Source organism: Drosophila gunungcola, chromosome 3R (genome assembly GCF_025200985.1).
Source record: "Drosophila gunungcola strain Sukarami chromosome 3R, Dgunungcola_SK_2, whole genome shotgun sequence".
Classification (NCBI taxonomy): domain Eukaryota; kingdom Metazoa; phylum Arthropoda; class Insecta; order Diptera; family Drosophilidae; genus Drosophila; species Drosophila gunungcola.
The window spans coordinates 18,601,512-18,616,150 of NC_069139.1; the positions used below are offsets into that span (position 1 = coordinate 18,601,512).

Consider the following 14,639-nt stretch of genomic DNA (forward strand, 5'->3'; position numbering starts at 1 on the left):
CACCCAGGCAAATGGGCATAGACAGGCAAATGCACACACACACACACACACACACACACACAGACACACAGGCATTCGCCTAGAAATACTCATACGCAGTGTGGCCCAGTGCAGTGCTGATCTCTCCTGTGGGCTCCTCTGCCTGTGCAAATTTTTGTTACCAAGATTTTAACTGTCAGCAAGTTGGGCGACTTAATTTGAATTTACGGCACCGCCAGGGGCGCATCTCTCGCCTCTCTGTCGCTCACTAGCCCCCTCTCCCTCTCTGCCAGGGGGAGCCTAGCTATTATTTTGCACAAACAGTATTAAATACTGGGGTTTCTGCTACAGCAACTCGTTCTGCTCCTGGCTATATCTCTTTTTCTGGTCTCCAGGTCGAGGTCTGTCCAAGTAAACCTGTGTTCGTGCCTGCTCCATGGCCCACTGGCTGTGTGTTTGTGGGTGTGCGTTGTGTGTGGGTGACAATAATATTCAAATTCCACTCTGTTGCAGTTCCAGGGGGCTGTGGGCGGCGGGTAATGGCCGCTGGGCGTGGCAATGACACTTTTACACTCCATATATCTGCCTAGGAAGTCGCCACTCGCCCGGTTACCCCTTCAAGTGCACCGAAAAAACTGGCCAAAGAGATGAATTCTATTACTTTGTTTACTAACATTAAAAAAAAAAAAATTTAATTAAAATTTGTAAGTCTTCAAGCATTTTAATTCAATTTCTTTCAAAACAGCATTTAATTTGTCTTATATCAATTAAGATAAGCTAGAGAGTTAACTAATAAACTTCTATGTTCTGTATTCATAGATGGTTTTTCAAAATGACAATCAGCTTTCCTTACAGTTTTAATATTTAACGTGGCTCAATACAATGTTTTTCTAACGTAAGTAACAAATGAATCACTGTTATGTGTAATTATTTTGTAAAACCAGATTTTGGTTTTGGTTAAGTGTAGGTCATAATTTAACTTTTTGTATGGCTATACAACCATTTATTTGGCTCTTAGTAGTAAATGAAAACATTTTATTTGGTTCACAATGAGTATAAATATGTTTGTGGCTTATAAATAGCTCCGGCACGACTTTCTGCAAGTGCACTTCTCAAGCCCCGCTTGCGTTTTCATATTTATGTGTCTCCTGATAGCGCCGCTGCAGTCAAAAGTTTTTCTTCTAGCTCCGCGTTTGTGTGTGCCAGTGTGTGTGTAGCGTATGTATAGGGTTGTGTATGTATGCTAATACTTTGGCGCACATGGCAGGGCGCTATTATCGCGACTGCCACTTGGGCGTCGAACTTCCGTTCTGCTCCTGCGGCGTTCCTTTTTCCTCCTGGAAATGGAGGATCTGCCGGCACTGAGCTCTCAGCACCGAGCACTGAACACCGAGCACTGAACACTGAACACTAAGCACTGAGCCCTCTGCTCGATGGCAGCCCAGCCCAGAAGCATTTGCAATTTCGGTTTGCATTCGGGCCACAGTCTCCCTCAGTCAGTTTGCTAAATGTTGTAAAATGAATTTTACTTCATTTTGATATGTTCTCCCAGCTGGTTTTAGCACCAGGCACATAAATACATCGGCGGTGGGGTGGATGTGTGGGGCGTTCGTTTCAGTTTGTTTTGCCACTATCGCAATGATAATAAATTTTATTAATCTGGCCGTCGCCCACACGCGGAGTGAAATGGATGGAGGAAGCGCCCACGCCCGACACTCGCTGATCAAGTGCTCAACTAGTCGAAGGCATTTGTAAGGACGAAGGCGTCCTGCCACTTATTTCCATTTACATTTCGTGGCAGTTGCCGCCGGAAGACACCACAAGCCGATGTTGCAGCTGCAGTTGGGTTGGCGAATTTATTATGTAATTATTGTTGTGCACTCTAATTGCGTGGCGCATCTATTTGGCTTTCATTTCGCCCGCTCGAGGGAGCGTCTTGCAAATTAGCTGAGCGCCAATTAGCGACGCTGGAAATTGGAAAATACATGTTCCGATTATCTCTTCAGCTGAGTTTTCTATAATTTAATTTGAATTTTTACAAATTTTTAAACAGTAAACAGCCAATCTTTATTTATGTTATTAATTAAGATATTTAAAATAATTTAACTAGTGCATTAATTACAATGAATATAGGGGTCATTGTTTATCTCTGCCTAATAAGGGTTAGTTTCATTGTGTGTTTTTTCTTTATTTTTTTATAAATGTTTTAAGACAGTTTGAAATTTAGTTGTAAAAATAAAAGTAAGAAATACATTCTTCAACCAACTGTTTTTGAAGCAAGAAACTTAAATAAAAAGTAAAATTTTAATTAAAAAAAGAAACTTAAAGATATTGCTAAACGGTACTCATTTTCTTTCCATTTATTCTGACCATAGCTAGTGCAATCTAGGCTACCAAACTAATCAGCCCACTTTCAAAGCGGCCACTAGAAAAACAAAGTTCCACCGCCCGGTGCTCAACCTAATCCCAGAGAAATGTGCCTCGTTCAGAAAACCAGAGTGGAGTGTATATATTGTGGCTCGGCGCAATTCGTGCAAAAGCGGAACCAACTGGCTAATCAAAAATTTATTTAATTTCTTGGCCGCTCAAAGGCTGTCCGCAATGAAAGTGCGTCCGCAGCCTGGCAGTCCAGTATCCAGTATTCCAGTATCCCAGTATCCCAGTAACCGGGCATCCTGGCACTCAAACCCCCGGAGACAGGGGGCCAGTGGATGTCGGGCATCAAATTTGATGATGTCAACCATGAGCCGCTGCGATGTCCATGTCCTGTTTTGCAGCCACTCTGACTGCGGGAAATGCAGTCTAAAATCCAACAAATGCCGGAAATGCGCCGCTGCAGCTGCAGCGGCAGCCGCAGCCATTGCGATTAAACTTTCCGCATTAAATATTTTTCCCGGACTCGGACCCGGACCCGGCAACGATGTTGGTTTGCTGGCCAAGTGGAATTGGGACGCCGGGCGGATGTTGCGGCTGCCTTTTCGCCAAATCTAATTGCAAATTTCATGTAGCCACGGCCCACGGCCACGCCCACGCCCACGTCCCCGCCCACCCTGACAACTATATAAACACTGTGGCCACTGGCAACTGTCATTTTTTCCTTGTCCACGCTTCCCGTATGGCTGCAGTAAATCATGAAATTTATTTAGCAACATGCGCGCGCTTCGAGAAGCGCCGCAAAAAACGGGCTAAATAAATTGCACAAATGTTGCCCATACTTCGAGTGGCAAGTGGCAAAAGGCAAGTGGCAAGTGGAACGTGGGGCGGCGGCAACTTCCTTTCGGCCGTTCGGCCAGCTAAAAAATATTTCGCCTTCCCCCGGGGCGAAGTGTCATTAATTTTGATGTGTTTTTAATTCGGTTTAGTTGGACAAACTCATTGACAAAGCCTCGAAAACAACACACACGCCTCAGAGGATGCAGCATGGAAATGCTGTTTGGGATTTAATTAAAACTAATGAAAACTTTTCGCCCACTTTCCCCACTTTCTCGCCCATGTAGCCAGCAGTCAATCTTGCAATTTGCGCCCAACGACAAATGACAAGAGGCAGGACTGTTTTTAAGGTCCTGCAGCAGGACAGCAGGACAAGAGGCAGGACTGCCTGTCTGCTAACTGGGCCCAAATTTCACCAAATCCAGTCGAAAGTGGGGTGCGAGTGGGACGAACTTCAGTTTCGACCTCGGGCCGAAACGACAGAGGAAAGTTGAAAACACTTTGGCCACAATTGCGCAAACCGAACAAAATGAGCAGCAACCACGCACTCGAGGCCACCTCGGAAATGAGCAATGAAAGTGCGTGGCCAAGCAATTAGACAACTCCTCCAGGAAGCGGGATCCAAAGGTGCACGAGTTGGGCCAGCAGTTCGCTCTTAAATGTGTTAAAATCTGTTTAATTGCAAAAAAGTAAATTCCAATAAAAACGTAATTGTGAGTGCTGATAACGTCCTATAATTATGGCTCTTTTTGTGATTACTTTAAATTGCAAATAAATAACTGAAACTACTTCAATGTTTGTCCTGAACAAAGAGAAAAAACAAACATTGATGGAGCAGTGTAAATTAATGTTTAATAACTCAATTGTATGCATTATATATTGATGAAGTGTGAACGAAAACAAAACATTGATCTTAACAAATTTTAAACCCAGCTTGCATTTGTTGAATGCATTTTTAAAAATTCAATTTGGCATAACATTAATTATATTTTTTACGATTAAGCAAGTAACAGCTTGCCAAAATATGGACTTTAATAGTTCTTGGGCCTTATTTATATGTCAGAAATAAACAATAATTTCAATTAATTTATATAAAAATATAATTGTATCACAGAGTATTTCATTACATCATGCATTTTTCACAAAATTTGAAAAAAATCAAATATTTTTAGCTGTGAATGCCACTCGATTGCAAATTTTAGAACGAATTGAGAGTTAGGAGGACTTTGAAAATAATATTTCTACTAACTATTCAATTACACTTACACTTTCTACTGATGCCTATGATGGGCATCATCGTTAGATTCACCTACATTCATTAGCGTAAAGGTCAAAAAATATATATTTTTATTTAACTTTAAATACCTTTCAAATAAATATACCCGGTAACTGAAGTCCTGTTGATAAGTCCCATATTAATCTCTTTTCATACCGTGGCAATAACTAGCCGGGGTAGGTACTTTTAGGTAGGGACATGGCCGTTTACGCAGAATTGGCGCCTTGAGCCGCGTGGATTGAGATTCGGGACGGGACATTGGAGGCAAGAGGTTCTCATATACGTAACTGGAGCTCAAGCGTAACTCAGGAGTTCCATTAGCAGGAGAAAATATATTTATGGCTTGATGGCTTATTCGAGGCTGCACAGTCGCCTTCATTTGGCGGGATTTGGGATCTGTAATTGCATGCACGGAACAATTGGATACCCCTTCGGCCGGTTTGATGGTCACCACGTAAGAATACGAAGATCCCTCATCCAGATTTGAACAACCGCCGCGTTGAATCTGCAATTTCATGAGGAGGTCGCCAATCTGGCTGATGATCTGCTGAGTTCCTGAAGAAATCTTAGCTCCCTCCCCTTTTCTCAGAGTGTCGCAGCTGGGCGTTTTGGCCATTAAAGTGGACTTTACCTTTTCTCGACGAGTATTTGGCAGTGCTCGACTTAGTGACCGAGTTGTGTGCACTTTACAAACTGGCTGGTCGCCTTTTTTCTCTCTATCGCGCTTGATGTCAAAGGTACCCTGCCGACAAATGCTTGGACGTTCCGGAATTGGGGATGGGGCCACCACCTGCGGTGGATTGGTTTCCGCCGACAAGATCTGCTCCTGCAAGTCCCTCAGCTGCTCAAGTTTAATGCGAATCTGGTCCAGATTGTAGGTGGTCTGCAATAGAAGCTTGCCCTCATTCAGTGCCAGTTCGGATATGGATTTGGTGGTGTTAGAGGTGACTTTCTCATCCTCATCCCTCTCAAAAATGCTGAGATTCCGCAGATCCTCCTGGAAACGGCGCTCATCCTCTGCAGCTTTCAGCCTAGCTAGTTCCCTGGAGCCCAGATTGATGGGCATATCCAGCTCTGGAGGTGGCTCCACATCCTCCAGCTGAGGTACATGCTGACCGTCGATATCCTCCTCCACCCTCTCCATCCTCTCTCGCTCCACTTGACTGAGAGCTGCATCCAGATCGGAGCGATCTGCTAGGGCCGTGCAATCCACCAAGATGAAGGGCACAGCCTGATCATCGTTTTCCGATCGGACATCATCCGTGTTGACCACACTCGAGGATCCAGGTTGATCCGGGCCAGACAGGGAAACTGTGCGGATTTTCTTTTTTTCCTTCATGACGGCTAAAATTGGATCAACTCATAAACTTTTAATAATTATATTTATTAAATAAATATTGTGCATATTATGTAAAACCTTAAAATTATACGATACAATTTGAATTGAAAAGGGAAAATCGAAATATTGCTTTTATCAAACAATCTAATGTGCTTTTCCACCAAAATTGCAAGTCAAATTGGTCGTTGAAATCGCATTGTGCTGCGTTGGATTGTGGCCAAGTCGGCAAAGCCGTGATTAGGCCAACAAAAGTACTCACCTGGTCGCCAGCAAGTCGATGTGGCCGCTCCCACTGTTGTTTCGTTGTTGGTTGTTGGCCCAGCAGCAAACAGAAATTTAAATCCCTCAAAAGTACTCGGCAAGAAAAAGGAAATTGAAAAGGATAAAAGTTCTGCGTGGCCCGGAATCAACAGGGACGAGCCTTCAGCCCCTGATCCAGCGACTGCTCCAGCTCCTGTTCCAACTTCTGACTTGCTCCTGCTCCTGGGCACTTGTGGCTGCCTCTGGCCAAATAATGGGTAAGGGCGGCGGGCAGGCAGAAACACAATCCGTAAACCAAAACTTTACTTTGTGCTGATAAAAACTTAAATGTTGCTGCGCTGCCGCTGCCACGCAATCGTAAATGTTTGATATCCCCAAAGGTTAACAATTTCCGTTGGCGCTTGGCTCAGCTTTGCTCTGCTCTGCTTTGCTTTGCTTTGCGTTGGCCCAAGTTAGTTCTCGTTGTTTTCTTTATTTGGTTTTGCAAGAATTTTGCGGTTGGCCAACTGAACCGCATATATAGGAATCTACACGCACACGCCCTCCTTTAGGAGGGGGAGGGGTGTCTATGGGCTGTCTGTTCGACTGCTGGGAATGGCTTTCGGTTGTGTCTGGATATGGGACGGGACCGGATCCGGATCTAGTTTCGGCGACGGCCACTGCTACTTGGGGAAAGGCGTACTCAGTTCAATTTGGACATTGGTGGGGGAGCCGGAAGAATGGAATCCGGGAGCTGGTGATTACAAATTTTGATGTTCAAAAGTTGTTTTTTGAAAGCCACTGCGCCTGACAAATCAGGCAATGCTTCTGGGTAAAAAATAAACGTGACTGGACTCAAAGCTTTTCCTAATGCTCTTATTTTTATAAGAATATTATTTGTTACTTTTGTTTCTGAAACATTGTAATAACATTTTACCAACTGCGTTTAAACTTTCTATTTGGCGTAAAAAAATAGTACATTTTTAAAAATCTATACTTAATGCAATACTTTTTAGTTTTCCATTTATCGAGCCTTTAAAATCAGGCATACTACGGCAATAACCGCTACCTTTACTAATTAAATTCAGCGCTAAAATCCTTTTAATACTTTTTGAAGTGCTAACCCGAAAAAACAACCCCAATAATGTCAAGCAAAAGGTTGCAGCTTTCCAAATCGAATTCAAGAATAAAGCATTTATCCTGTCAGGACATGCATTTCTGTTTTTATTGCGGGGGAAGCAACGAGGGAAAAGATGTCCTTTCTCTTAAGCTTACGATATTCGCCACCTCGCTCAGTGGACTAAAAAGCTCTCGTTCTCTCTGTGGCCCCGTCCACTCAGCTCCGAGGCCTCGGCACGAAGGACTCACGACGGGGCATAAACAAACCACGCTGATGCCGTCCGTGGCCACTCAGTTGAAATCGTTGCGAGCTGGCAAAAGGACGTGCCAAGCGGTCGGTGGGCAAACTAAATAGCAATCACATCGAGTGGCAATCGAAGTCGCAGGTGGAAGTTCGTGAGTCGGAGTTCTTTCTCAAAGACTGGGGAGGCGAAGGCGCGAAAACACATTTGCGGCGAGTGCGACTTTTCCTTGTTTTTCTTCACCCAACCCCTAAACGAGTGCGGGCAATTAAAGTTCCGGGCGGCCCACTGACTGATGGCTGCGCAAATGGCCATTTCAAATTGCATGTCGTGGCCGCGAAGTGCATGTCGCAGTATGACAGCGAGCTCCAATTGCATGTGCGCCGGCCGAAAAGGGCAGAAAGTGTTTTTTGGCCAACTCTTGTTCGCCTAAGTGGAATTAGCTGAAGGCAAGACTAGCCGCATATAAAGCCGGGCTAATGAAAGCTCCATCAAAGGCAAGTGCTAATTAATCCCAGGAAATGGGCAGGAATAATAATTAAAATAGAAATGCAGGAAATATTTGAAACCAAAGGTGAAACCTAGAAATAGCATTTGTTTGACCTAAACTAGCCCCAACCACAAGCCAAAGAGAACTCGCATACATGTCAAACTTATGAAAAGTATCCTACCACACATCCCTGCAAAAGTCTGTGTGTGAGACTCCTGGCTAGGACTAAAATTTATTTATTTGTTTTCTTTACTTACTGGGCAGAAACCAGAAACGACAGCAAAAAGTACAGCTACTACGCTTGTTGGGGGAACTTTGATAAAAACAAATGTTAGACAATCAGCTAGTGGCAATTTAAATTGCTGAAATATTTTCACTCATATCAAAAAGAAGAGCCACCCAGAAATAAATTTTAATGATAGACAGTTTGTGCAAATTACTAATATTTTTTATATATTGTAGTTAAAGTAAGCTGACCCCTTTCAAATAATTAATTTTGCTTATATCATAAACAGAATATGTGGTGAAAGATAAAACTCAAAATTTGTAAGCCCTTAATTAGACAACATAACATAAATAAATCTGTTTATTGCAAGCTTAAACTTTAAAATCTCCAGAGGGGCAAAATCACTTTTGCAAGCATTGATTTATTAATGATTTTCTTTTTTTATTTTTTATTGGTTTAAATGACTTGGTATCTCATTGATAGAGATTAATATGAATATATTTTTGAAATGCACAGATCTAAAAAATATTACCACATACAATCTTACTAGACCAACATTAAAGTAATGGCTATTAGTGAACATCCTTAAACAGGATTCGATCCCCGATCCCCGATCCCCGACCCCCGACCCCGCTGAACAGAGGCCCCCTGGGTGGTCGCACGTTGCGTGTGCTGGAGTTGGGCGCACACAATGCATATTCTAATATGCTAAATGGTTGCCATTGTGCACACCCCAACACCACCGCCCCCGGGCACCCTCTGACCACAACTGAAATTATTGCCGGGCCGCGCAAACAAAGCACTACGGTTAGGAAAACAATGCCTCGGTGCGGCCCAGTTGAGCTCGGCTCCGTATAACTGGGAGTCGTCATAATTTCAATTAAAATTCAATTGAAATTATATGCAAAAACAAACAATGGTGTAAATTGTTGGGCTTGCCGGCGCACCCATAAAAGTCAATTTAATTATGCATTCGGCGATATTTATCACCCAGCACCCAGCCCTCACACTCTTTTATGTATTTTACCCTTTTTTGTGCTGTTCTTTTTCCCTTTCGATTGTTGTATTGATTGGCTGGGGAAAGGTAATCGACATTCCAATAATTCCATAAATAGTTAAGTAACTACCCACTCTCAGCTGACCCTATTTCCTCTATTCCTCCCATTTACCAAGTTTTTATTTTCGTTTTTTTTTTTCAATTTAGTTCACGCCACTTGAACGAACTTAAATATTTCTTCACACTTTGCCTTGTCGCCATCGCCTTTTACCGAAAGTTTTCCAATTATATGTCGCCTTTTTTTCGCCAAACATTTTTTCCGGTCTTCATATTTGCTTTTCCGCCCCCCCCCCTCCAGTTTTCTCTATTTTCCGCTCTCGCGCTGGAGAAAGTTTTTATCGTCGAGCAGAAAAAATTATGCTGGCATTGCCTTCTCTCATATGATTGGCATCGCGGCGGCCCGAAAGTTTTCCCCTCCGGCAAATTGTTATCATAAGCGAAATCACAGCACAACTGACGTTGATTTTTCCGAAATGGGAAATTCAGCTCAAACTATGTAGTTTGAATAAATGTCACTGTCTGGAGCTGAAAATAAATTTCAATATAGGCCAAGCTAAAAGTCAGGTACAAATTTCCATAGGACTTGTTGATATTTCTTATATTTTTTTGCCCGGTTTCAGGCTAACGGCATTTGCATTTGCCATTGTATCTGTATCTCTAAGTCTATCTGAGTATCTGTATCTTTGTATGTGTATCAGTGTTTACTGCCATCCGCATGTTTCAAGATATGGCGTACACGTTATTTCACTTTAGTACATTAGGGCAGACTTCCTCCTGCCGGTGCGCTTAATTTCCGGCGCAGTCAACAATACGAATCGGTGTCCCCGGAGAGGGAGTTGGATGGCTCTGGGATTAGGTATTGGTCGGTCCACGCTCCTTGTTTTATTTTCTCGTCATGTCTTCGGAGGAAGCGGTGCGGAGAAAGACAGGATTAAAACTGAGACCACAATAATAGAAAGTTGAAGCACCTTACCTTGCATTTAAATCAAGGACTCTTGCCAAGAACTATAGAATCTACCCTCTCCACCAACCACATTTGTTTGGGAGCCTACACATGTCAGAGGCGACCCTTTTCGCCTTTGTTCAATTAAGAAACTTAAGTTGTTTGCTCATAATTAGGTTATCCGCATAGCTGGCGCGCTTTTGTCTCCTCAAATATTTATGCTCTCTCCCACTTAATTTATTAAAATGCAATTTAATTATTTCAATATTTATAGTACCCCCCAAGGCAAACATTCTTCCCTCAGGAGGTCCAATCAATTTTGAGTTCATTCGCGGCACATGTAACACTTATTTTTCTCTTTGAGCAGACAGTGTCGGTGTGTGCGTGCACGTGTCCTTGTGCGTATCACTCATACGCACCGGTGCCCAGATCCTGCAGGTTAACGCCGAGACCTTTTGGGTGCCACATTCGCAGCCAACAAATCCTGCTTATAGCATTTAATTTTTTGACTTCTCTCGCGGCTCACGCGCCAGCATTTGTGGGTGTTCTGGTTGAGGGGCACATTGTGGGCGTGGTGGGGCTGGAATCCCCTGAAATGGGTGGTGAGTGGGCGTTCAAGGAGCAGGCGTGGTTGCGGTTACCATTCCGTGGGCCTTAAGGTACTCGGTGGCTTTAGCCACAATGTTGCCTTGGTAATGCTTGAATTGCTAGTTGTTGAGGAATGTGTAAACTGTGAGAAATTGAGTCGTAATAGTTGGAAAACGTTTAAATAAACTTTTAAATAAATAAAATGCTAGATTTTTATTTTCGTAGACAATCTTTACAGAATACCATACAAAACGTTTTAAAAGCTTTTTTTTAAAAAGTATAAACTGCAGTTTTTAAATATTTGTTCTCTACTTTTACATAGCTTACATGCACCTCTGTGCGTGAAATTGTTTTAACAATGTTTAATTAAAATATTTAAAAAATTACTATATTATTTAACTAGCTAAGAGTATTTAATGATGTTTTGAGATTGATTTGAAAGCAAGGAGAAATTTTATTTTAGCCGCTTTAATTACGAAATCCGCTATTTTAGAATGATTTGTTCCCTGTGTAAGACATAAATGAGTTGGGCTGACCAAACCGTGCATCTATTTATAGAAGTAGCGCTGATGAGCTTGGCTTGTTCGAAACTTGCCACTCGACTGGGGAACCTGCAAGCCATTGGGGAATTCCATTGGATTTGAATTCCGTTTGCTGGTTATCCCTTAAATATTCGCCTTTCAATTTCCATTAGTCTGTCATATTTCAGTCGCTTTCGCTTCACTCAGTAAATTGCCTTTCCCTCCGCTCTTGTAAAATATTAAGTTCTTTTTCATTTCCTTTTCCGACGTGAATCCCTACGCCTTTTTCCTGTGGATCCACTGCCTTTGCCCACGGCTCGATTTCTGTTTGTGGCGCCGCGAGAAACAAAAACAAAATTTGTTTGCCATAAAAAATTGTCGCGAGTTACGCGGCTGGGTGACAAAATGTGGATGGCCGCCCCGACAGTATCCCTTATCCCTTAAAGCCTTGTTTTACCCCCTCTGTTACCCACACAATTGTGGCACGCCGTGCCTTTCCACTTATTTTCCACGCCAAACAGCTTTGTATTTCGCTGGGCGCTTGTATTTTTGTTTGGCTTTCCTTTCTCGCCGCTTTTCTTGTACTGTGCTCATTTATATTTTATGTGTCTTGCACCTGAAACGACACACATTGAGCGCGTTGGGTAACAAACCAAGGGAGGGGGTGTGCCTGGCATTAAAAATTTAAGTTTTATGTCAATGAATGTCCTCCGTTCCGGCCTTTGTTTGCCGCTTCGACTTCCTTTATGGCCATTTTTCACGGTGTTTTCACAGCGATGTTGATTTCATTTGAGGCCCAAGTTAAAGCCGAAATTAACGTGGAACTGGCAAAAGGCAGTAGGCAAATGGTTGTCGAAAAAATAATGAGGCCCATCAAACGTGTCTTCGTGCCGGCTTAGGCAAATCATAATTTATTTATAATAGTTTGGGCCTGCTGCTCGGTAACGAGTACCATAAAAAAGAGGGTCCCATAAACACTTTTTAGTTGCCCTTAACGCCCCCTCTCGCATGCCTGGTGGGGGCATTCCATCTTTTTGTATTCGCTCATAAACTCATTTTATTCCCAGCACGTGATATTTGTCCACATATGCGAAACTTTATTAGTTGAGCACTCAATGAAAAGGCCATCAAAGAAAACACTCACCAGGGGCTGCCAGCTGTGCGGGGGAAATAAAATTTACAACATCAGCAAACATTTCCCCAATGAATTTGCATTGTCAATCATACGGAGCTTATTTACTTTTTTAGCAGTTGGCAGCTGCACTTTAGGAAACACATTTACGACTCACTCTTGTTTCAGCGGAACCAAATCCAAAAAATTTCGATAAATAAAATGCGCCGCCATCAATTGTCATCGATATCCTAGGTCCTAATCTGTCAAGCGGCCTGGGATTTTGCGAGTATCTGTGCGTGTTTATACTTGCCACACGCTTAGCCACAAAAAAGCCACATAAATTTATGGTAGGAGACGGCATTTAATATATTTTTTCAAAAAGAAGACAGATGCTGAAGTGTCCTTGGGGAAGAGCCTTGGTTGATTTACTTTATCCGCACTGATTGTTATTTAGTGACTGGCAAATTTGAAGCTCGCCATATACCCTACAAAATCAAATTTAGATTTGTTTCCAATCTTCCGTTCCATCGGAAATACAATTAAATTGTTAAGTGTTTTAATTAGTAGTTAAAAGCTTGGCTTTATGAAGTAGTGTGAAGTAAGTAACTGTAAGCTTTTAGAGCATTTATAATGTTTGATTTAAAGTCCATTTAAATGTTTAGAAAAATATACATTAACTCCACAAACACCTAATTAAAATCCCGCATAGATAAAATCCTCTGAGGTTGCCCTGTAATTCCAGCTCGACCACTTAGTTTCTACCTAATTAACTGCCATGTCTAACGTCTGCGCTCTGGATATAGCTTCCAGCGCTAATGCAAAATGTATTTTAAATTGGATTAAGTGTCAAACATTTTGACTTTGTGCCAACAATAATTTAGCCTGTTGAATTTTAATGCGATTTTTGGTAATGTAACTTTGGCAGCTCGTCCAAACCAACACACCTGACCTGCGCATATACATATATATAGGGACAGATGTGTGTGCAGTGATAAGTGCAACCCATGTGTCAAATGAAAAATCAATACTATTACAGACACAATGCACATACGGACACGAACATGTGTACAGAGCTGTAAATAGCTGGTTGACATTCTGACATCGACAACAAAACGAACGAACGGGGAGCCTTCAAATGTGCCCCCCGACATTATTAGGTCACTTGTGGCCACATTTTGCGAATGCATATATGCACATGGGGAAATGAAAATCTGGCCGGAGGAACAAATTTAATTTGCCAGCTCATCGCCGTTCCGAAATTATAATAATTGCTAAAATAATCGATTTGGGCCGGGGACCTGACATTGGCTAATGCATATTAAATTACCATAATACAAATGATATCCCGGCCACTCGCACATACGCATACACATACACATCTCACCCTCGACATACCCTACAAAAGTTGTGTCAACAATGTGAAAGATAAACAATACCAGTTCCCACATGTATGCGTGTGTATCTGTGTACAAGAATACACAAACCCACACACATACACATACAAACACACACACACAGTAGCAAAGGAAAACTTGCGATTCAGCTCCTTGCTGGTGGTGTTGTTGTTTCGGGTTTTGTTTCACAATAATAAAGTGCGGCTGCAGCTTTAATAACTTCTGCAGTCAACAAAAGCGACAACAATAACAAGCACAGTCCTCGATAGAGACAAACAAAAAATACAAAGGGACGCCGAGAGGTCGGGAAAGCTGGGAAAACACACAGAAACTGTGGATCTGCAGTGGCGAAAGTTCAGCAGAGAATGGAGCTTGCATTCTAAAATGATGGGACCGCAACTAGAAAAGTTGCCAACCCAGTGGCAGCGTTGCTAGATGAGTGCTCAAGCTGGGTTTTCCGGGGTTTTCTGGGGTTAGGGAGGCCAACAGGGCAGCACACAATACCCGGAGACGAATTACATTTGTCGCGCCATGTTTGCACATATTTAAGCAACTTAAGAATTAGCCAACTTTGCTGGAAAATGCAGCGCAAAAATACTGGCAGCCAACGGTTCATTCCTTCATTTTTTGTCTTCTAGTCACACTGAAAAAAATATATAATTAATATTGCAAGTTCTTAAGGCAAAATACAATCGAAAATAATAACAAAATACTTAGCTTGGCTGTGAGTTTTGGCTTTTTTCTATTAAAGTTTCATCATTTGTGTAAATAATAAATTTTTTTGTTATTAGTTAGATAAATATATGTGTACAAATGGCTTTTTGTTAGTCCAAGTTCTTTCAAGCATTGTTGTAAATAAAATTTCTTATAGCCAAAACTTAGCTTGCCAATAAAATAAATT

At 42.2% G+C, this 14,639-nt stretch overlaps 1 protein-coding gene across 2 annotated transcripts; it reads right to left on the minus strand.

The window, feature by feature from the left end:
* Positions 1-4,513: 4,513 nt before the first annotated feature.
* On the minus strand, positions 4,514-8,229 carry LOC128264228 (uncharacterized). 2 transcript variants are annotated; one of them, XM_052999623.1, is made up of 3 exons: positions 8,153-8,229; positions 6,064-6,798; positions 4,514-5,809 (listed from the first exon to the last, which is right to left on the minus strand). In XM_052999623.1, exon 3 carries the CDS (start codon positions 5,802-5,804, stop codon positions 4,605-4,607), a length of 1,200 nt encoding a protein of 399 aa, XP_052855583.1. In that variant the 5' UTR covers positions 5,805-5,809; positions 6,064-6,798; positions 8,153-8,229; the 3' UTR covers positions 4,514-4,604. The 2 variants fall into 2 exon arrangements, with proteins under 2 accessions (XP_052855583.1, XP_052855572.1); XM_052999612.1 differs by lacking the exon at positions 8,153-8,229 and having other exon boundaries at positions 6,064-6,883.
* Between the last annotated feature and the right edge of the window lie 6,410 nt (positions 8,230-14,639).